General features: G+C 32.4%; 1 protein-coding gene across 1 annotated transcript in view; it reads right to left on the bottom strand.

The window, feature by feature from the left end:
* Positions 1 to 22,372, bottom strand: part of LOC141295290 (otoferlin) — a 37,492-nt gene extending 15,120 nt beyond the window's left edge. The window contains exons 1-24 of the mRNA XM_073826500.1: positions 22,324 to 22,372; positions 21,997 to 22,099; positions 21,827 to 21,881; positions 20,064 to 20,195; positions 19,131 to 19,193; positions 18,937 to 19,021; positions 17,461 to 17,620; positions 16,368 to 16,554; positions 14,668 to 14,854; positions 12,488 to 12,711; positions 12,064 to 12,172; positions 9,180 to 9,360; positions 8,974 to 9,094; positions 7,903 to 8,003; positions 6,576 to 6,666; positions 6,371 to 6,487; positions 6,122 to 6,274; positions 4,456 to 4,645; positions 4,245 to 4,369; positions 2,504 to 2,638; positions 2,248 to 2,409; positions 2,045 to 2,164; positions 729 to 890; positions 472 to 634 (exon numbers count right to left, since the gene is read on the bottom strand). Of these exons, the coding sequence (XP_073682601.1) occupies positions 472 to 634; positions 729 to 890; positions 2,045 to 2,164; positions 2,248 to 2,409; positions 2,504 to 2,638; positions 4,245 to 4,369; positions 4,456 to 4,645; positions 6,122 to 6,274; positions 6,371 to 6,487; positions 6,576 to 6,666; positions 7,903 to 8,003; positions 8,974 to 9,094; positions 9,180 to 9,360; positions 12,064 to 12,172; positions 12,488 to 12,711; positions 14,668 to 14,854; positions 16,368 to 16,554; positions 17,461 to 17,620; positions 18,937 to 19,021; positions 19,131 to 19,193; positions 20,064 to 20,195; positions 21,827 to 21,881; positions 21,997 to 22,099; positions 22,324 to 22,372 (3,175 nt within the window). The remainder of the gene's footprint in view (positions 1 to 471; positions 635 to 728; positions 891 to 2,044; positions 2,165 to 2,247; positions 2,410 to 2,503; positions 2,639 to 4,244; positions 4,370 to 4,455; positions 4,646 to 6,121; positions 6,275 to 6,370; positions 6,488 to 6,575; positions 6,667 to 7,902; positions 8,004 to 8,973; positions 9,095 to 9,179; positions 9,361 to 12,063; positions 12,173 to 12,487; positions 12,712 to 14,667; positions 14,855 to 16,367; positions 16,555 to 17,460; positions 17,621 to 18,936; positions 19,022 to 19,130; positions 19,194 to 20,063; positions 20,196 to 21,826; positions 21,882 to 21,996; positions 22,100 to 22,323) is intronic.
* Positions 22,373 to 22,986: the final 614 nt, after the last annotated feature.

The following is a 22,986-nucleotide window of genomic DNA, read 5'->3' as shown; positions in this document are numbered from 1 at the left end:
ATTATTTTTCTTACCCCATTGGCAGATAATTTTGCTTGTTTCAAGCAAAAATGTACTTAATTTTGACTTTTTTTTCTGAAAACAAGACAATAACTTTTACTCATCTAGAAATCCCTTCTTGATTTAAGAATTTTTAGATATTTTGGCTGGAAACAAGACAAAAAATCTAAGCTAGAAAAGCATTTTTTGCAGTGTAGGATTCCTTGACGAATAAAAGACGTTCAAAAGAACAGCATTTATTTGAAATAGAAACCTTTTGTAACATTATAAATGTCTTTGAAGTCAAAATTTTAAACAGTGGTTTATCATGGTTTCCACAAACATAAGACTGTTTTCAACATTGATAATAATCAGAAATGTTTCTTGAGCAGCAAATCAGCATATTAGAATGATTTCTGAAGGATCATGTGAAGACTGAAGTAATGATGCTGAAAATTCAGCTTTGATCACAATCTATCTCTGCATACACACCCATGGCAGACCAGTTATTGACATTCTTGTCCGATGGCCGGTAAATGAATTTGCGTAGAGATGTGACGGCATGAGAGCCAACTAGCGTGTAACGGCCAAACGCCCGGCAGTCCACCACACGGATGTTCAGAGGAGGATGGAGGAGCTCGTTTTCAGGCAGGTCCTGGAGAAAAAAAAGACATGAACATTTTCAAATGTTTGTAGTGCAATCAACACAATTTGAAAATCCCTCGAGTTATAAACATGCAAAAACTCACCACTTCAAACCACTTCACCAAAGTGCTGAAGTTGGGGTTTTTCTTGTAGTTCTGAATCAGCGCTGATTGAACACCTTTTCCTGCACACTCGATGTCCACACGGGGACGGTCGACTTGGGCCAGATTCACCCGCTTCAGGTCCCTCAGGCCCCAGAAGAGAACCTGCACCGATGTTTTGTTTGGTTATGTAAAGTCACGATAGTCGACTGGTGCAATTTTGAAGTATGCATAGTGGCTAAGTTTAAATTCTGACATATACATTTTTATAATGAACCAAGCAAAATTGCATCAGTTCAGGCTACCACAAATCACATCGGATAAATTACATATGTTAGATTCAAAACTGCAAAATTCACCAAAAGGCCACAACTTTGTACCTAAAATAATCATGGAACTTGTCACATATAAAAAAAAAATATATATATATATTTTTTAGAAGTTCCATTATCATCCATTTGACTTCAATTAAAGTTAAATGAGCTGAAAAGTGAGACAAAAGTATATATATATTTTTTCTGCAACTTTTTTCTTACAATTTGCAACTTTTTTCTTACAATTGCAACTTTTTATCTCACAATTCTGACTTTTTTTTCTCAGAAATGTAAGATATAAATGCACAATTGCAAGTTATAAAGTTATAATTGCAATAAACTCGCAATTCTGCCTTTTTTCACAATTGCAACTTTGCATCTCACAATTCTGACTTAATAACTCACAATTGTGTTTATTGAAAAAAAGTAAGAATTACAAGTTTATATCTTGCAATTCTGACTTTATATCACAATTCTGAGAAAAAAGTCAGAATTGCAAGTTCATATCACACAATTGAGACTTTATTTCTCAGAACTGAGAGTTTATATCTCACAATTCTGATTTTATAACTCGCAATTGAGTTTATATCTGACAATTCTAAGAAAAAGTTTATATAAAAAGTTTATAGCACGCAATTCTGAGAGAAAAAAGTCAGAATTGTGAGATAAGTCGCAATAACCTTTTTTTTTTTTTTTTATTTAGTGGCGGAAACAGGCTTCTATACTTATGATGACTGCACTATATAAGAATCATTTTGCTTCCCTAAAGAACCTTTGAGTCAACTGCTCTTACAACAACCTTTTTTTCCTAGTGTGAAGACTATTTAAAAAATCTGAAGAGCGTTTTTTCACTATAAAGAGCCTTTTGTGAAATGGAAAGTTTCCATTGATGTTAAACGTTTTTCATGAAGCCATTTCTGCCAACAAAGAACCATGATTTTTAGGACTGTAGGTCTGCAATAGATTCTAGGTCACCCTGTAGCTGTTCTACTAAGAGCAACTCACCTCAATTCGGTATTTACTCAAGACCGGTCTTATCCCAATAGGAACAGGCAGGATTGGACCACGGTCAATATCAGTAGGTCCATCTATTGGGGGCAGGTCGGCCTTTCCACCTGGTCCAATCTGAAAGATTTCCACAATGCATAAGTATATTTGCACGCAAACGGACTGACAACTAAACACTTTCTTGTTCCTGTCAGATTCACCTGCAGCAGTTCAAAGGCCGCCAGCATTTCTCCCGCAGTGCAGTTTCCTCTGTAGATCTGGTAGTACTCCAGTTGAGGAGGGAAGCGTGGAGGTCCATAATGCTCATCTGACATCTTGGTTAGAGGTTTAGCAAATGTCCTACCCATGAAATCGGCTTTTCCCTTGAGAAGTAGAATGAGATTAACCATATTTATGGAGGTGAACGTGTGAAAAGCAGATAGAAAATGATTCATTTGGCAGGGTCTAAGCACTTACGACAGTGTCCTGATCATAGATCTCAATGACGATTATAGGAGGATCATCTCTCAGTTCACCAGCCTCACCATACAGCTCCACATTATCAAACACCATCAGCTGATCCCAAGTAGGACACAACGTCTCATTCAGGACCTGAGAGGAAATAATCAGCTTATTGCATCTTCCTTCTAACTTCTTTATAAAGTAGGTTGATGTGACAATGTACTATATCACATCTCAAACAGTTCAGTGTTCCACTGGTCAAGCAGTAAAGCAGACACCAAACCATTTTAGCAAACATTTCAGTTCAACCCCATCTAGTGCTATTGCATGTTCAATGCTTTAAGAGGAGACTTTTCTCTTGGCTGGTTGGGGCCTGACTGCGCTGACAAAAAGGTTTGTAGGGTTTTGGGCCATTAAAATTGAATTGAGAATCTATATTTAATTTCAATTTAATTAAACCTTCCAAAACATCCTCTTTAAGATGCACGTGCAATTTTGTCTAAGTCCATTCCGTGCTTATTTAATCTAATATTTGATGTTTTTTTTTAAAAATTGTTTATTCAAGTAGCAAACGAGAATCGCAAAAATGATTGAGATCTTGAGACAAAAGTCTTCTTAATGAAGCAACAGTTTTTAACAAAAATAATATGTAAAAGTATGGTATTTGGGGTAAAAGCACCCCTGCTGTTGGGGTTGTAGAAGGCCATCTTAAAGATAATCAGCGTGTTTAGAATAAAACCATCATATTTAAAAACATGCTATTAATCATATCATATCATATAATATCAGATGTTGTTACTACAGTAAATCTATATGAAATTATTATGGGCTCTCCTTCAACGCTTTCGGAATCTTTACATTTTAAAATGATTTTGTTTCTGTGTTTTAAAATATGTTAATAATTTAATGACCGTATATTTACTGAACAAACAATAATTCTTTTATTTAACAAAATAAGCAGAAAGTACTACAAACTTTGCTAAAGTGATTGTTTTGAACAAGTATTGAAAACAAAACACTATTTTTGCTAAAGTATTTGTATCAATACGGTGTGCCTTTTACCCTGTGTGTGGGGTAAAAGGTCCTCATTGTCACCTCATAGGTTTATCAGCTTTTTAAACTAAATAAAAGACTTGAATGATTTATTTTCACACAAAATCTGTTGCTCCATAAATATTCAATACAAATACATTTTCAATATATTTTTCTGCAATCCTACACTTTGAGCACAGTGAAAAGCACATTTTTTTTCTTAGCCCCATTGCACCCTACTATTAATAATTTGTGACCCTGGACCACAAAACCAGTCTTAAGTCGCTGGGGTATATTTGTAGCAATAGCCAAAAATACATTGTATGGGTCAAAATTATTGATTTTTCTTTTATGCCAAAAATCATTAGGAAATTAAGTAAAGATCATGTTTCATGAAGATTTTTTGTAAAATTCCTACTATAAATATATCAAAATGTAATTTTTGATTAGTAATATGCATTGTTAAGAACTTCATTTGGAGAACTTTAAAGGTAATTTCTTAGTATTTTGATATATTCAAATAGTTGTATCTCGGCCAAATATTGTCCTATCCTAACAAACCATATATCAATAGAAAGTTTATTTATTGAGCTTGCATATGATGTATACATCTCAGTTTTGTAAAATTTAACCTTATGACTGGTTTTGTGGTCCAGGGTCACATTTATAGATTTGCTAATAAAGGTCAGATGTCAATAGTAAGTTGGCAAGAAGTATATCTCACCTCTGTGACCTGGCTGTGAGTAGAAAAAAATACCCTGGCAAAAGGGTCAGACAGGCCTGTGCTGTCAGCCGCAAACAGACTGCGAGCCTGATACATGTGAACCCTCAGCTGGAAAATCTGCTTCACTGTCAGCATACAATAAAAGAGTTATTATCTCTGAATATTACACAGACAATCTGAGGCCACTCATATGCGTTCTTGGATGTCTTACTGGTGTACATCAGGCTGATGGGGGGTGTGGAGTGTATGCCAGGCCCTTTTACTGCCTTGTTCTCCTCAAAACCATTTGGTAGGCCGTTCAAGTAGTCCTTACGCTGCCTGTTCAGGCCGAGCCACAGATACAGCTCGGTTTTAGCCTGAACGGTCCAGCCTGCAGGTCCAAAGCTTTTCTTACCAGGGAGCTAAAAAAGAAAAAGAATAAAAGAATGTAAGCAGTGTTGGGGGTAACGCATAGTAATAATATAACTTTTTCCAAGTAACTAGTAAAGTAACACATTACTTTTTAATTGACAAGAAAATATTTGAGTTACTTTTCCCCCTCATTTATTGAGTAAAAGCTCTCCTGTCCCCATGTTGAGAGAAATTGTGAGTAAGATGTTACTTTAGTTCTAGAATAAATGTGAACATGCATTAATTCATCTCACTCACTAAAAAAAACAGATACAGTATTCATCAAAGTAAATAAAAACACTGAAATTCAATGCAAACCTGCAATACTTAAATATGTTAAATAATACTAATATCCTTTATGTATTTAATCCCATTTTATTAACCGATGTCTTTGCTGCCGACCTTCGATGATCCAACAAAAAATTACTCAAGATAATCTAACATTTGTTTTCGTTTTTTTTTTTTTTTTTTTTTTATTGCTGAAGAGTTAACATTTTTTCATCTGCGGTCTACTGTACAGACATCAATTTACTTTTCTCTAAGCCTGAGGCTTTTGCTGTAAAAAGGCTTTTACATTTGACAAAAATAGTACTTTTTATATTAAAAACAAGCAAGCCCTGCCCAGATTTAAAAAGTAACGTAACGCATTACTTTCCATAAAAAGTAACTAAGTAACATAATTAGTTACTTTTTTAGGGAGTAACTCAATATTGTAATGCATTACTTTTAAAAGTAACTTTCCCCAACACTGATAATAAGCAGGTGTTTAGAAAAGCCAGTTAAAGGCATTTTTTGTTATTTTATTGTCAGTTGATGTAAGATGTTCTGCTCTAACCTTTAATCAAAGCTTCTTTCATTACATTGTGACAGATTCATAAAGCAATCTGTGCTGAAATGTGCTGCTAAAACTGTTCAGATCAGATCGAAATTATGTTTTAACACTTATTTTTTTGTCTTGTTTCTAGTCAAAATATCAAAAAATTCTTAAATCAAGAAGGATTTTCTAAACAAGTAAAAATTATTGTCTTGTTTTCAGAAAAAAACAAGTCAAAATTAAGTGTGTTTTTGCTTAAAACAAGCTAAATAATATGCCAGTGGGGTAAGAAAAATAATCTTGTTTTCTGTTTGAAATACGATTTTTTTGCTTACCCCATTGGCAGATTATTTAACTTGTTCTAAGCAAAAACACACTTAATTTTGACTTGTTTTTTTCTGAAAACAAGACAATAATTTTTACTCGTCTAGAAAATCTTGATTTAAGAATTTTTAGATATTTTGACTGGAAACAAGACAAAAAAACGAGGGAAAGCATTTTTTTGCAGTGTACAAATTAACTTGATTCACCCACACTAAATTGTTTTGGCAGCTTAGTAAAAAAGTTTTGAGTTGTTTTCATAATACATCAAGGGAAATTATATGTTTTGACCCTCTATTCTGACAAAAAAATTCTAAGACATTTACAGAATTTTGAGTGCATTCATCCTAACCTTGAAAAAGATGGTCTGGACTTTCCCACAGTCCTTTCCGGTTTCTTCCTCGACAGAAGAGAAGAGGATGTCTTTGGAGGGGACGCGGGCATATGCAATGCGCTTGTTGTTGCTTATCATCCATATGTAAATATCTGGAACACTATGCTGAGGCTATGATGAAAAAAACAAAAGGATTTACCAATTTCTAGTGTAATGAATATAGACATTTGTCCATATATTTTTATTTGATCAGCTTTTGTGCATTACCTCATCAGACAAGAATCTCAACTTGTGGAGGAAGTTTTGTGCCAGTTTTATTTTGTCTCTCACGTTGCTTTTTTTTACTTGGGATCGCATAGTCTTTGCTTGCTGGCCCATGTTTTCCTGAAAAAAATAAATAAAAAACAAGCTTTAGTTACTATTATTTATTATTTAGTTACTATTAATATTTATTAGCAACAGCTGGTTTTACCAATTCCTGCATGCATAATTTTAGTCTCTCCCGGTCCAGTTTAGTCTTCCCAGCCTGATTCTGATCATTGTTTCCCAAAGTTACAAAGGTACTGAAAGAGATAAGAAATTCACAGTTATTGTGTCTTTCCTCTGTCATAAGCTGTGTTTTCATTACCCTTTAAATTGCACAAATTGAAATTGCAAATTGAAAATGCGCCTAATGGAAACTCCCATATATCGCAAAAATGTTTTTATGCTCACATGAGGTGGTTTTTTAGGCAATTTGAAAAAGGAATATTTTGCAAAACCGCAATGGAAATGTTTTTCACATTTACAGGTCACATTCGATTAAATATAGTCAAAATCACTGAAAAAATCTGTTGCTATGATTTATCGCGAGAGGAAAATTTTTTCAGTTGCATAATATCAGTTAATGCAAATGCCTTCACTTTGCAAAACTGAAAAAAACAAAAAAACTATTTCATTTAAAAATGTTACTTCGGAATTATCAAGAAATCATGCTTTACTAACATTTATAATTGTACAAAATATCTCTATTTCAGACAAATGCTGTTCTTCTGAACTTTCTATTCATCAGAGAAACCTGAAAAAGCCTACAATAAATGTTTTTGAGCATGAACTCAATATTAGGATTTCTGAAGGATCATGTGACTGGAATAATGATGCTAAAAATCAGCTTTGAAATCAAATAAATAAATTACATTTTAAAACATATTCATACAGAAAACAGTTATTTTAAATAGTAAAATTAATTCAAAGTTTTACAGATTTTGCTGTACTTTCACTACAAAAAAAAAAAAAAAAGATTTTCTTACTTGGATTTTTTTGTCTTGTTTCCAGCCAAAATATCTAAAAATTCTTAAATCAAGAAGGATTTTCTAGATGAGTAAAAAGTATTTTCTCATTTTCAGTAAAAACAAGTCAAAATTAAGTGCATTTTTGCTAAAATCAAGCAAAATAATATGCCAACGGGGCAAGCAAAATTAACAATTTGTTTGCTTGCTCCATTGGCAGATTATTTTGCTAGTTCTAAGGAAAATCTCACTTCATATTGATTTCTGAAAACAAGACATTAATTTTTACTCGTCTAGAAAATCCTTCTTGGTTTAAGAATTTTTAGATATTTTGGCTGGAAATAAGAAAAGCATTTTTTGCAGTGATTGAATCAAATAAATGCTGGCTTGGTAAGCAGAAGCAGCCTTCTACACTACCAGTAAAGTGGTTCTTAGAAAATACTTACCATACCTTTAATAACAAGACACAATTTTTTTTAGAGAACCACTCATAACTGGCTCAATATAATGCAAAATAAGATGTAGACAAACCTGCATCCATTGCTGAGTTCCTCCAGGACTCCTCTGAGTCTGCGCTCAGGATAGGCTTTCTCTGTTTTAATGATCTCCTGCACATCGTTCAACCCTTCTTCCTATAAAACAATAGAGAACACAGGCTGCAATGTCAGTGTATAGACATATTTTCACAGATTAACTGTAACCTGGAAAACTATGATTAAAATTGAATTTGAGGTGAGAAACTACAGGCAAAACTCTTGTTTTTTCATGCACTAGACAATTTTGAGTTTCTGGACTAATTTTCTTCCATAACTTTCAGTCTAGTGGAAAGAAAGAATCCAATGAGCATTTGAACCTGACTTCCTCCAATGTTCATATTTCTGTTCTGGAAATAAATTAGTTTGCATTTGCATTTTTACGCATTCTTAAGCACATTTCTGAAAACTTGTAATAATAAACAATCAAATTAATATACTGTGATCGATCAACTGGGTAAGTTTGGTGCTATCCATTGTTTATCCGATTCCTCTGTGAAGATTTTTTTGGTAAAAAATGAAATGAAAATTGAAAATTAAATTAATAGAGGTGCAAAGTGGTTGAAACAAAAATGAGTAGATGAATATTTCACAAACTGCATAATATGTGACCCTGGACCACAAAACCAGTCATAAGGTTAAATTTGACAAAACTGAGATTTATACATCATATGAAAGCTCAATAAATAAGCTTTCTATTGATGTATGGTTTGTTAGGATAGGACAATATTTGGCTGAGATACATCTATTTGAAATCAGAAATCTGAGGATGCAAAAAAATCAAAAAGACTGAGAAAATCACCTTTAAAGTTGCCCAAATTAGGTTCTTAACAATGCATATTACAAATCAAAAATTACATTTTGATATGTTTACAGTAGGAATTTTACAAAAAATCTTCATGGAACATGAACTTTACTTAATTTCTTAATGATTTTTGGCATAAAAGAAAAATCAAACATTTTGACCCATGCAATGTATTTTTGGCTATTGCTACAAATATACCCCAGCGATTTAAGACTGGTTTTGTGGTCCAGGGTCACATATAATTCATATTCAGTGATTTATTACCAGTTTATCTGCAATTCCGTCTATGATGTTAGCATTATAAAGCCGTCTTCTTTGGTCCTGCCACCAGCTCTTGATATAGATGCAGGGCTTCCTCTCAAAGTACGGGAGGTGGAAATAGTTTCTGCAGAAGAATAAACCAGATATATCACATGAATTTGCACCAAAATGCAAAATAAAATAAATCAATACATGTTTAATAACTGAACCTGTCAGTGATGACTGGCTTCATTGGAGGAGTTGTGGAAACTGATGTCATGTCTCCACTATCGTCCACCTCCTCGTCACTGGAGCCGTGAATGAGCTCAGACTCCTCATCATCGCCATCGCCACCCTTCCTCTTCTTTGTTTTTGGCTTGGTTGGAGTATCGACTTCACTGCCATAGTTTCCTTGATTTGAGGGGATAGTTTAATGATGTAGATATCTGACACACTTCCCAGAACAATTCATTACTTGCATAAAAGTGAAGTGTACACTGCAAAAAATGATTTCATACTTTGATTTTTTGTCTTGTTTCCAGCCAAAATATCTAAAAATGCTTAAGTCAAGAAGGATTTTCTAGACGAGTATACATAAATTCACATATATTTAGTTTTGTTGAGAGTTGTCATAGAAAGAATAAACATGTTGATGGTCACAATTGTAAGTGGTGGGATAACAGTGAACTTATATAAATCCAATGCAGTTGTTAGTGAAGATTGCACTAAAATGTTGCAATGACAAAATATCGCACTAAATCAAAAGTTCAAATGTTACAAATAAGTTGCAATTTTGATGTTGCAATACCGCTAGCACTAATATAACAATTTGATGATATATGTTACATTAAAGTAACAATTTTTAAAAATATGATTAAGTACTAGTACAAGTATTATTTTTTTGTTTTCAGAAAAACAAGTAAAAATTAAGTGAGTTTTTGCTTAGAACAAGCAAAAAAATCTGCCAATGTTTTTTTTTTTTTTTTTTTTTTTTTTACCCTATTGTCGGATTATTTTGCTTGTTTCAAGCAAAAATGCACTTAATTTTTACTTGTCTTTTTATTCGTCTAGACAATCCTTCTTGATTTAAGAACTTGTAGATATTTTGGCTGGAAACAAGACAAAAAAAATCTAAGTAAGAAAACCATTTTTGCAGTGTATCATTTGTGTGCTGTATATGATGTTTTGAAGTTGTAAATAAAAGAAAGATTATTGGAGCATGTTTCGGTCTTTTATGTCAAGTCCATAATCCATATTAACTCTTCCTCCAGTGAAAAAGTCCATCTCTTGTTGTCTCTCACATCAAAATACACCCACATATTTGTTTAGAGCCGTTTTGTACTTTCTTGTCTTGTAAATGGTGCCTGATTTCCCCTGCACTGCAAATAATTATTTTATTCCTTAGTATTTTCGTCTTGTTTTCTAGTATAAATATCTAAAAATTCTTAAATCGGGATGCATTTACTTAACAAGTAAAATGACTTAAGATATTACATCTTGTTTTCTAAAACAAATATCCAAATTGTGTTATTTTTTGCTCATAACGTGCAAAATATCTGCAAATAATCTTAATTCGAAGGCTAAACAAGATAATTTTTCTTGACTCATTGGGAGATATTGTTGCTTTTTCTTTTGCAAAAACTAAAACAATTTGGTTATTTGTTTTTAGCAAACAAGACATAAAATCTTACATAATTTTACTTGTCCAGTAAATGCATTCGGATGCATGTTTGGAAGAAACAAATCCACTTTTAACTTCAAACCATTGCTTCTGGATAAAATATAATAATCCATAATAATGCTTCCTCCAGTGAAAAACTGGTCTGGTTTGAATCACATTAGTATTAGTATTTTTGTCTTCTTTTCTAGCATAAATATTATCCAATTGTCCAAATTGAGTTGTTTTTTTGCTTATAACATGCGCAAATATCTGCAATTCAAAGGCTAAATACAATTATATTTCTTATTGGGAGATATTTTTGCTAGTTCTAAGCAAAAACAAACACAATTTGGTTATTTGTTTTTAGAAAACAAGACTTACAATATCTTATGTCATTTTACTTGTCCAGTAAATGCATTCTGATGCATGTTTAGAAGAAACAAATCCACTTTTAACTTCAAACCATTGCTTCTGGATAAACTATCGTAATCCATAATAATGCTTCCTCCAGTGAAAAACTGGTCTGTTTTGAATCACATTGCAAAAATGATTTTCTTCTAGTATAAATATTATCCAATTATGCAAATTTTGTTATGTTTTGCTTATAACATGCTAAAATATCTGCCAATGGGGTAAGAAAAATAATCTTAATTCCAAGGCCTTTTCTTGCCTCAGTGAGAGATATTTTTGCTAGTTCTAAGCAACAAATAACAAAATTTGGTTATTTGCTTTTAGAAAACAAGACAAAAATACTTAGGAAAAACAATCATTTTTGCAGTGTGATTCAAACCAAACCACTTTTTTCACTTGAGGAAGGGTTATTATGGATTATGGATTATGATATTTTATCCAGAAGCAACGGTTTGAAGTTAAAAGTGGATCTGTTTCTTCCAAACATGCAGCTTTTGTCTTTTTAAAATGTCAACTGATAAACTGGAGTGGTGTGGATTACTTGTGGATTTTTGTGATGTTTTTTATCAGATGTTTGGACTCTTTTTCTGACGGCACCCATTCACTCCAGAGGATCCATTGGTGAGCAATTGACAGAATAACACATTTCTACAAATCTGTTCCCATCAAGAAACAAACGCATCTACATCTTGGATGGCTCAAAGGTGAGCATGCTTCCAGCACATTTTTGAATTAAACTATTCCCTTAAAGCCAATTAATTGTCCTTGTGTGTAAAAACTGAATTAGTTTAAATGAGTGTGAATTTATATTGAATCGACCAGAACATAGGAAGGTTGAATTGGAGAGATATTTCAAACCCCAATTATAAATATCATCTACTGTAACATTTTAAGAATTAGCCCACATGCTTTGTGTATGATTATTTATCTAATACTGAACTGGTGTCAAGTAATATACATTTCTTTGAAAGTTTGAAAGAATTCAGTAGCATTCTGAGTGGTGAGCAACTCTGACTTCAATTTAAAAGCTGATGAGATTTTACCTAGTGTAACCTCAAAGTTGATGGGTTTGTCTCCAATCTTCCTGTCGATCATAGTGGCCTCAAGGAAACATCCAAAGAGGAAGAACTCCTCAATCTTTCCTGTGGCGTTCTAGATATAAGCAAGAAACAATTGATTAAATACTACTGAACTTTGATGTAAAATAGAGATGGGGTATTCCTAAGATTAGACAAAAAATGACGTCACGGTGCTCATAAAACATTCAAAACCCATTAATTTTTAACAGCAAGTCACATGCACAATGAAGCCTAACTTTGGCTCTGTCTGTGTAGATGATTGTCTCGCAGACAAAAGAACTACTATGAGTATTACAGCCAAATGAATAATGTAGGGAGATAAATAAAGACAATTAATTATTCACTGTAATTGGCCTGTTAAACCCCCCCTTGTCTGTGGATCACTTACATCTGAGATGTTGGGTATCCCCTCCACCTGCACCTCAGTGGAGCTCATTACTTCAGGAGAAGAGGTGTCCAGTATCTCCACAGACAAACTGATCAGCAGTCGGGCCCTGAACGACACCCCTTCCCCTAGTCCTTCATTCAGGTCCTGGTACTCATCCATGAGCGTGTAGCTGCGTGTGGAGCCGTACATGTTGACCCAAGCCGGCCCGAGAGTGGGAAGAAAGCCTATCAACAGAAACAGGGTCATTTTTTAATCCTTGACCTTTTCATCCATAACATTCCATGCACTGCAAAAATTCTTTTCTTGCTTAGATTTTTTGTCTTGATTCCAGCCAAAATATCTCAAAATTCTTAAATCAAGAAGGATTTTCTAGACAAGTAAAAATTATTGCCTTGTTTTCAGAAAAAACAAGTGCATTTTTGCTTTAAACAAGCAAAATAATCTGCCAATTGAGTAAGAAAAATAATCTTGCTTTCTGTTTGAAATGAGATTTTATTTCTTAACCCATTGGCAGATAATTTAGCTTGTTCTAAGCAAAAACTCAATTACTTTTGACTTGTTTTTTTCTGAAAATATGATTTTAACATTTTTTACCCGTCTAGAAAATCCTTCTTGATTTATGAATGTTTTGATATTTTAGCTGGAAACAAGACAAAAAAATCTAAGTAAGAAAAGCATTTTTTGGCAGTTTTCACAAAAATATTTCACTGCAAAAAATGCTTTCCTTACTCAGATTTTTTTGTCTTGTTTCCTGTCAAAAAGGATTTTCTCGACAAGTAAAAATTATTGCCTTGTTTTCAGAAAAAACAAGTGCATTTTTGCTTAAACCAAGCAAAATAATCTGCCAGTGGTGTAAGAAAATGAATCTTGATTCCTGTTTGAAATAAGATTATTTTTCTTACCCCATTGGCAGATTATTTAGCTTGTTCTAAGCAAAAACTCACTTAGCTTTGACTTGTTTTTTTCTGAAAACAAGACAATAGTTTTTACTCTTCTAGAAAATCCTTTTTGATTTAAGAATTTTTAGATATTTTGGCTGGAAACAAAATAGAAAGTCTAAGTAAGAAAAGCATTTTTTGCATTGTGACTTTTCGTAATTACAGAATAAGGATGTTTTTTACAAATAATTTTATAATGATCTTGAACAGGAATGTAGTGATGGCTTTGTGTGATTGAGTATCGAAGGCAAAAACAACAAGAAACAAAATAAGTGCACAACAGTGACAAAGAAATCTAAGCAAGAAAAGCATTTTTTGCAGTTTCCACAAAAATATTCACTGCAAAAAATGCTTTTCTTACTCAGATTTTTTATCTTGTTTCCAGCCAAAATATCTAACGATTCTTAAACCATCAAGAATTTTCTAGACAAGTAATACTTATTGTCTTGTTTTCAGAAAAAAGAAGTCCAAATTGAGTGAGTTTTTGCTTAAAACAAGCTACATAATCTGCCAATGGGGTAAGCAAAGTAATCTTATTTCAAGCAGACAACTAGATTATTTTGTTTACCCCACCGGCGGATTATTTTGCTTGTTTTAAGCAAAAACTCACTTAATTTTAACTTATTTTTACTGAAAACAAGACAATAATTTTTACTTGTCTAGAAAATCCTTCTTGATTTAAGAATTTTTAGATATTTTGGCTGGAAACAAGACAAAAATTCTAAGTAAGAAAACTTGTTTTAAATAACATTTCACAAAAGTGTTTTACTTTATTTTATATGAAATAAATGCAGCTTTGTTGAGCATAAGAAACAAAGAAAGAAAATTATAATTATTACCAACTTTTGCACGGTAGATTTTTTAGATTAGATTTTTTTGTCGTTTCCAGCCAAAATATATATATATAAAAAGGGATTTTCTAGACAAGTAAAAAATATTTTCTTCAGAAAAGTTTCAGTTTTGGCTTAGAACAAGAAAAATAATCTGCCAATAGGGTAAGAAAAAAAAAATCTTACTTCAAACCAAAAACAAGATTATTTTTCTTACCTCACACACTTAATTTTTACCTGTTTTTTTTTTTCTTAAAACAAGACAATAATTTTTACTCATCTAGAAAATCCTTCTTGATTTAAGAATTTTTATATATTTTGGCTGGAAACAAGACAAAAAATCTAGTAAAAACATTTTTTGCAGTGTATTACTTTTGCAGACCTTGCAAATGTGTTCAGGAAGTCCTTATACCTTTATCTCCATCATTAGCAATCTTTCGCAGGTCAATGAAGTGTGTTCCAATGGCCACATCATTCACTTTATCTGAATCGCGGATCTGGACTTTCATTCTCCGGCACAGTGGTGGAAACTGCTCAGTGAAGACAATCTGCTCATTCCAGATCGGCTCATAGCTGCTCTTCTGAATTGAAGTTTTACCCTGCATTGTGGACAGATAAAATAGATCAATGGATCAAAAATACTAATGCCTCCCCTCGTGAAAAAGAAGCAGGACTTATTTTAAAGGATATACTTGTGAGCTGTGTAAACTGACCTGAAATGTTTGGACAGTTAATTGCATGTTCTTTACACACTGCAAAAAATGCTTTTCTTGCTTAGATTTTTTGTCTTGTTTTCAGCCAAAATATCTAAAAATTCTTGAATCAAGAATGATTTTCTAGACAAGTAAAAATTACTGTCTTGTTTTTAGTAAAAACAAGTCAAAATTAAGTGAGTTTTTGCTTAAAACAAGCAAATTAATCTGCCAATGGGGTAAGAAAAATAATCTAGTAGTCTGCTTGAAATAAGATTTTTTTTCTTACCCCATTGGCAGATTATTTTGCTTGTTTTAAGCAAAAACTCACTTCATTTTGACTTGTTTTTACTAAAAACAAGACAGTAATTTTTACTTGTCTAGAAAATCATTCCTGATTCAAGAATTTTTAGATATTTTGGCTGGAAACAAGACAAAAATTCTAAGTAAGAAAAGCATTTTTTTTTCAGTGCAATTAAATGAAAATAGTTTAAATTGATATTAAATGCAATTAGTTGGACTTTAGAGTGTTTCTTGGCCAAATAGTAAGAAAGGCTACAGTTAAATGTTCAATATATGGCAACTGTTTTTCAATATAAATATTAAACTACAAACAGCAATCCAGTCCTGCAAACTATTTGAAAATATTGCTATTTCGAATTGAAAATATATAATTTAGATATTTATCTAATTCGTAACTGAATATTAAGAGACAGTAAACATGTTCAGCATCTAGGCTTATTATTGCATATTTTAAAATATACAAATATTATTTGCAAATAGTTCAAATGCATTACAGTAAATTCTAGTAATAAACTAACTACACTGCAAAAAAATGCTATCTTGCTTAGATTTTTTTGTCTTGTTTCCAGCCAGAATATCTAAACATTCTTAAATCAAGAAGGATTTTCTAGACGAGTAAAAATTTTCAGAAAAAACAAGTCACAATGAAGTGCATTTTTGCTTGAAACAAGCAAAATAATCTGCCAATGGGGAAAGAAAAATAATCTTGTTTTCTGTTTGAAATAAGATTTTCTTGCTTACTCCATTGGCAGATTATTTAGCTGGTTCTAAGCAAAAACTCACTTAATTTTCACTTGTTTTTTTTTTTTTTAAACAAGACAATCATTTCCTTCTTCAATCAAAATCCTTCTTGATTTAAGAATTTTTTGATATTTTGGCTGTTTCAACAGGAAATACATCAACACAGAGAAAGAAAACTGCATTTGCCAGCCACTTCATGGAGTCTTTAACAGAACTAGCCAGTCTTCATTTTCAAAATGCATTTTAAACTAGCATTTAGTGAAATATTGTGTCAAATTTTCCATCATTAATCTATGACATTTTCCCACATAAGCATTAGATTGGCCTGCACACCATTAAAACAAATTAATTGATCATTAGTAGGAATTCTGCCCACCTTCTGTCCTGCAAATAGCACCTGGACATACGGATCAACCAAGTCTTTGTTTTCTCCAATGAAAGCTTTTTTGACATTTGCCATAATGCTGGTGTTCATTTTGGGCAACCCTTCGGCTCGGTAGATTTTCAAATAGAATCTTGCCCATTGACGCTCAGCTGGGACGTCTTCAGGCAACAGAAGATTACTGGAACAAGAAATCAATCAATCAATCAAGAAGAGATATGTGTTCCTGCATATAGAATTACCTTTAACTAGATAACTATCACTAGATAAAGCCTATGCATTTATAATGTTGTGTGACAGGTAATAAATAATAAACTAGAATTTTTATATTTTACATTTGAATTAAGTACTATTACAAGTAAATATTTATTTCACAGGGCTGTAAGAATGAGCTGGGAACACTTGAGTTTTGAGTTTTTAAGGGGAGACACTGCAGGCAAAAACAGTTTTTTCATGCACCTGATTTTGGGCTTTTTGATGCTTCATAAAGTGTTTTTTCAGACTAGTTGAAAGTGTTAAGTGTTTCTTTTATAGCACTTTATCTATTTGTGTCAATAGATTTCAATTACAATCTATATTTTAAAGGCTGTTTTCTCAAAATGAGTTTTTTTCTCCAACACTGAGCCATAAATCTCCACTTCAGTAGCACTTACACACACCAAACTTTACATTTTTATTCCTGTCGATATCCTGAAGGTTTTTACAGTGGGATTTGTTCATATATAATTTGCTTGATTTTATAAAACATTTTATTCCCCCCAAAATAGTAAAAAGTACATTGTTTTCTGTTTGTAAATATCTCTAATATGTGAAAAAAGTAACAAAAGTTTTGAAACGGACTTCATCCAGTGTTTAGATTTTTGTACTAGAAATGTATGCAAATTAGTGCATATTTCATTAAATAATGTCTCATTTGCATATTTGAACATTTTTTTGCAATTATCAATGTAATCAATCAACTGGGTAAATAAGGCGATAACTATTAGTTATTTTTTTACCCTATTCACCTGCAGTGTCTCACCTTAAGTTTGTCCAGTGCAAAGTATAGTAACAGTGATGTTTTCTATAGAAAATAACATTAATTTACCCCTCAATTTCATCCTCATCTGTTTCATTTGCTTTGTGTGGGGTTTTGATAGTGTCACCCTTTGCAACAACTGCAATGTCACACTTGACATAGCCTTTGCATCCTGCAGTGATGTCTTCGGGATCACATAAAGTGGCCCATTTGTGGAAGAACTGATGTTCTGTAAATGTATAGAAAAAAATTAAAACGTGTCTTTTTCGTGATCTAATCTAGAAACATAAAGAGCTTTATCCACCTTATTTTTAACATGAGAGCTGCATGGACATTTATAACTCGAATGTGCAAGACTTCCACTGTCATTCTTTTAGATTTATTTTATATTATTTTATATTTAATCCATTATGCTGCTTTATATTGCAAACAGGTCTTTGTTTTCATATTCCAATTTATCATAATCATAAACACACTGATTTGTAGCACAAATAGTCTTTGTTATTCCTCTATTTATTTATCAATTTTGGCTACCCTTACCGTTATTTTATTAAGTATACTTAAGTAAGGTTCAAGTATATTATTTTGAAGTATACTTTATGTAGTAAGTATACAAATATCAGTGTACTAGTAGTATACTTTTAAGTGTACTATTTCAATACTCATTGGGACTAAATTAGCCCACTTTCTAATATATAAAAGTATACTTTTAAGTATAACAGTAGTAAACTTTGAGTACACAAGTAGTTTACATCTATGTTTTCAGTTTGTACTACAAGTATACTAAAAGTGAACTTATAGGTATACTGATAGTTTACTAATTAAATACTTTATGCATTTTTAGTGCACTTTGAAGTATAGTCTCAGTAAACTACTAGTTTAGTAGTTTTATACTGCAAGTATACTCGTAAGTTTTCATTGTTATACGCTAGAGGCGCTATTGCACATCTTCCGTACAGAATTTTCAAAACACAAGTGAAGAAGAAACCGAAACAGCAGGTGCTTTCACATGTAATTTAACACAATTGTTAGACATAAAACAGCATCAAAACCATAGATATGGAAAACTGTGTAACATTATGGAAAATAATGTCAACCCATGAAGAGGTAATAATGACTGTCAAGCTTTGGGGTGTTGATCAACTCCATCTACGTTTTGATTATCATCAATAGTCTTTTTAGCTTTTTTTTTTTTCCAAAATATTGTTTATTTATTTATTAATTTTTGTTTATGAAACTTACCCACATTTAAGTGGTTTTAAAAAAACAATGCATGAAGCTAGAATAAAATGTTTTTGTTTGCAAGCAGATATTCTGTTCTTTCTTTTAATGTTTTGTATGTTCAGATATTCATATAACAAAATATATACAAATTAATACCTAAATAGGGACATAGTAGTATACTTAAAGTATGATTTAAGTTCACTTAAATAAAACTTCTTTTTCCTAAGGGTAATGAAGCAGAAGTCTTGCACATTCACAGAAAACTGCTTACTTTCGTGTTTTAGAATAAGGTGGATAGAGAAGCATGACAATACCAATTACCAGGTTGCGTATAAACTGTGCCCACGTCAAGCTTGAAGCTCCCAACCAGTGTGCCACTTCGCAAAAGATTCTTAGAGTGGATAACCTGTATGAACACATTATTTTAAAACTGTTTAAAACAAATTTAAAACAAAGCTTAATGCTAAATAAAAAGGAGTCTTTTATGAAAAAAGTCGATATTTAATGCTACTTACTGACACTTTCAGGATCTTGTCAAACATGACATCAGGAGGAACGTGGAAGTCAAAAACGAAGTACTGTAAAAAGGCAAGATTTTATTAAAACATTATATAAGAATGAATTGATCCCAAACTGAACATTTACTGAAAATGTGTTCATCTTCAGGCTATCCTCAGGCTCATAGATGAGTTTGTTTCTTTAGCAGATTTGTAGAAATGCGTCATTCCATCCCTTGCTCACCAATGGATCCTCTGCAGTGAATGGGTGCCGTCAGAATAAGAGTCCGAAACAGCTGATAAGAACATCACAATAATCCACAAGTAATCCACACCACTCCAATCCATATATTAACATTTTGTGAAGCCAAAAGCTGCAGGTTTGTGAGAAACAAATCCATCTTTAAGACATTTTAACTTTAAACCATCACTTCTGGTTAAAAAAATACTCCATTACCCATAATAACACTTCCTCAAGTGCTTGTAAACAGTGCTTGATCTGTGCAGATTTCTCTCCTGATTCAAACAGGGCAACCTTTTTCCGGGAGGAAGTGTTATTATGGATTATGGACCCGTATTTTAGCCAGAAACAATGGTTTGAAGTTATAAAGATTTGTTTCAGCTTTTGTCTTCTTAAGATGTTACCTGATGGACTGGAGTGGTGTGGATGATTTGTGATGTTTTTATCAGCTGTTTGAACTCTTATTCTGACGGCACCCATTCACTGCATGGGATGCATTGGTGAGCAAGTGATGGAATGACACAATTCTACAAATCTGATGAGGAAACAAACTCATCTACATCTTGGATGACCTAAGGTTGAGCACATTTTCAGTAAATTTCAACTATTTCTTTAACACGATAATTTGGTTTAATATCACATAGTTATTTGCCATGATCATTATTGTGCAAAAGGACAATAATACAATCCTAAATTAAAAAGGATCATACCTCATTGTAATAAGGGCAGTTGGTCGACTCCTTCATTGAGGTGTATTTTTTGTCATCACCGATTTCTACACACACCACTGGATCCATGTTCAGACCCACCAGCTGTCTGGCCTCTACAACAGTGACACTGACCTGGAAAGTGGGGCATAACACACATTTACAAAATACTTTGACACTTTATAATACTATAGGTTTAATATATCTGCATGTCTCTAAGTAATGCCACCTCTTCATAATTTTTGCTCAGTGTTTTTGAATCAGCAGATGTCTATGAAGATCAGTGTCCTAATCAGAAAATCCACAGGTGTAGTTTTTCAGTTTAACTACATCAGCATGTTCCATTAACCACAAACACGATACCGAATGTCTTCATTTGCAACACTACATCTACTGTTTGAACAAACTTTGTGTGAAATATAATTTCATAAATATCTTTATGAAAAATCTCTTTCTCTCTTACGTTCTGCAAGTGAACGGCACGTTATTGTTGCATCCCAAAGAGGCACAAAAACACTTCCACAGACTTTTACCTTAAATGTTCCCTCTTGGGGGAATGGCCTACCCAATTCAATCTGAGCAGCCAAGTTCTTAGCCATCTTCAAGAATCGGCTAAAAACACATCTCTTCCATCTTTATTTGACCCTCTAACTCTAGCACTCTCTATTATATTTCTATTTCTATTCTTAAAAACTTCTCTATTCTTTGTATATCTTCTACACTGCAATAAATGCTTTTCTTACTTAGATTTTTTGGCTTGTTTCCAGCCAAAATATCTAAAAATTCTTAAATCAAGAAGGATTTTCTAGATGAGTAACAATTTTAGTCTTGTTTTCAGAAAAAATAAGTCAAAATTAAGTGAGTTTTTGGCTTGAAACAAGCATAATAATCTGCCAATGGGGTAAGAAAAATAATCTTGTTTTCTGTTTGAAATAAGATTTTTTTGCTTACCCCATTGGCAGATTATTTTGCTTGTTCTAAGCAAAAACTCACTTCATTTTGACTTAATTTTTGACAATAATTTGTACTCGTCTAGAGAATTTTTAGATATTTTGGAAACAAGCCAAACAATCTAAGTAAGAAAAGCATTTTTTGCAGTGTATCCTTTTTTTGTTTTATTTATTATACAATTAACATATATGTGACCCTGGACCACAAAACCAGTCTTAAGTCGCTGGGGTATATTTGTAGCAATAGCCAAAAATACATTGTATGGGTCAAAATGATTGATTTTTCTTTTATGTCAAAAATCATTAGGAAATTAAGTAAAGATCATGTTCCATGAAGATTTTTTGTAAAATTCCTACTGTAAACCTATCAAAATGTAATTTTTGATTAGTAATATGCATTGCTAAGAACTTAATTTGGACAACTTTAAAGGTGTTTTTCTCAGTATTTTGATTTTTTTGCACCCTTAGATTCCAGATTTTCAAATAGATGTATCTCGGCCAAATATTGTCCTATCCTAACAAACCATACATCAATAGAAAGCTTTTTTATTGAGCTTTCATATGATGTATATATCTCAGTTTTGTAAAATTTAACCTTATGACTGGTTTTGTGGTCCAGGGTCACATATAATTAAAAATCCTTGCAATGTATAATGCATTAAACTAATCCAAGAATCATAGCACTTACGCAGCATTGCTCTTTTGTTGATTTTGATTGATTGTCCTTATTAGTAAGTTGCTTTAGGTAAAAGCGTCTGCTAAATGACTAAATGTAAATGTAATGTAATGTAAATGACAATTTGACATTCTACATACTTGGAAATCCACTGGTCTTCCAGCACTAGGCTCAATCTTGATGTCAGGCTTTGATCTAAAACATTCACGGCATTTTTAGGTGGAAAAAAGTACAAAGAGTTGATCAACTTACTATGTTAGAATACAGTAATACACATTTGGATTCATGTGACTTTATAATATTTAATCACCTCTTATTGGAGACATTGGTTGTGACGGCAGTGACTGATGCAAGAGAGATGGTATCAGGGTCTGGCATCCTCATATCCTCCGTCTCCAGAATGGCCGGTTCATCTTAACGAGTCAAATATGACGAGATGTCATTATAAAAATTATAAAATGTCTAGTTTTAAAATTATATAGTTTTAAACACAAGTTGTTCACAATAAATAAAGGCTACATTCACATAAAATGTTTAATATCATTTATGAAATGCATTATTATATAAATATAATATATACATGTTGAAGAATTCACAATAATGTAAAAATTTTTACACAATTAATAAAATCTTTCACCTTGACCTTTGCCATCATCCTTGGAGGCTCGATGCTTGTTACGCTTCATTGTTATGAATTTGATTTATCCTCTGGGTATATAAATCTTTTGAACATGAAAATGAAAAATAAACGTTAAACATCTCTCAATCTCTCAATTCAAATAAAACAGTGATGCCTTTGTAACTTTGTGTTGTTTTATTCCATTTCAATCAGCCAGGCACCCAAAAGTAATTTGCCTTCTTTAATTAAATAAAGTTTATCACCCTAATCCATCAATAATTAGCAGATGCATGAAGAATTTCATTAGTCAAGTCAAGTCACCTTTATTTATATAGCGCTTTTAACAATACAGATTGTGTCAAAACAACTGGACAGTATTTAAACAGCACAATAGTGTGTAAGTAACGCATTATTGTAAATAATCAATTTTCAGTTAAAGGCAGTTCATCAATGAATTCAGTGATATCATCATCCAGTTCAGTTCAAATAGTATACGATATCGCTGGAAAGTGAATTAACACTGAATGAATTTGCATAAGCAGTATAATCATCTAAATAGACAAGTGCATTTACAACTGATAGGTTATTTTTAAATAAATATGCTAAATATTGTAAATGAGTGAGAAAAAAGAAAGCTAACTAGTTTTATACAATCAAAACAGAGCTAATGGATTCTGTGCA

This window comes from Garra rufa, chromosome 21 (genome assembly GCF_049309525.1).
Source record: "Garra rufa chromosome 21, GarRuf1.0, whole genome shotgun sequence".
Classification (NCBI taxonomy): domain Eukaryota; kingdom Metazoa; phylum Chordata; class Actinopteri; order Cypriniformes; family Cyprinidae; genus Garra; species Garra rufa.
Note: the sequence above shows the minus strand (reverse complement) of the source record. Positions and strands in the feature narration are given on the sequence as shown.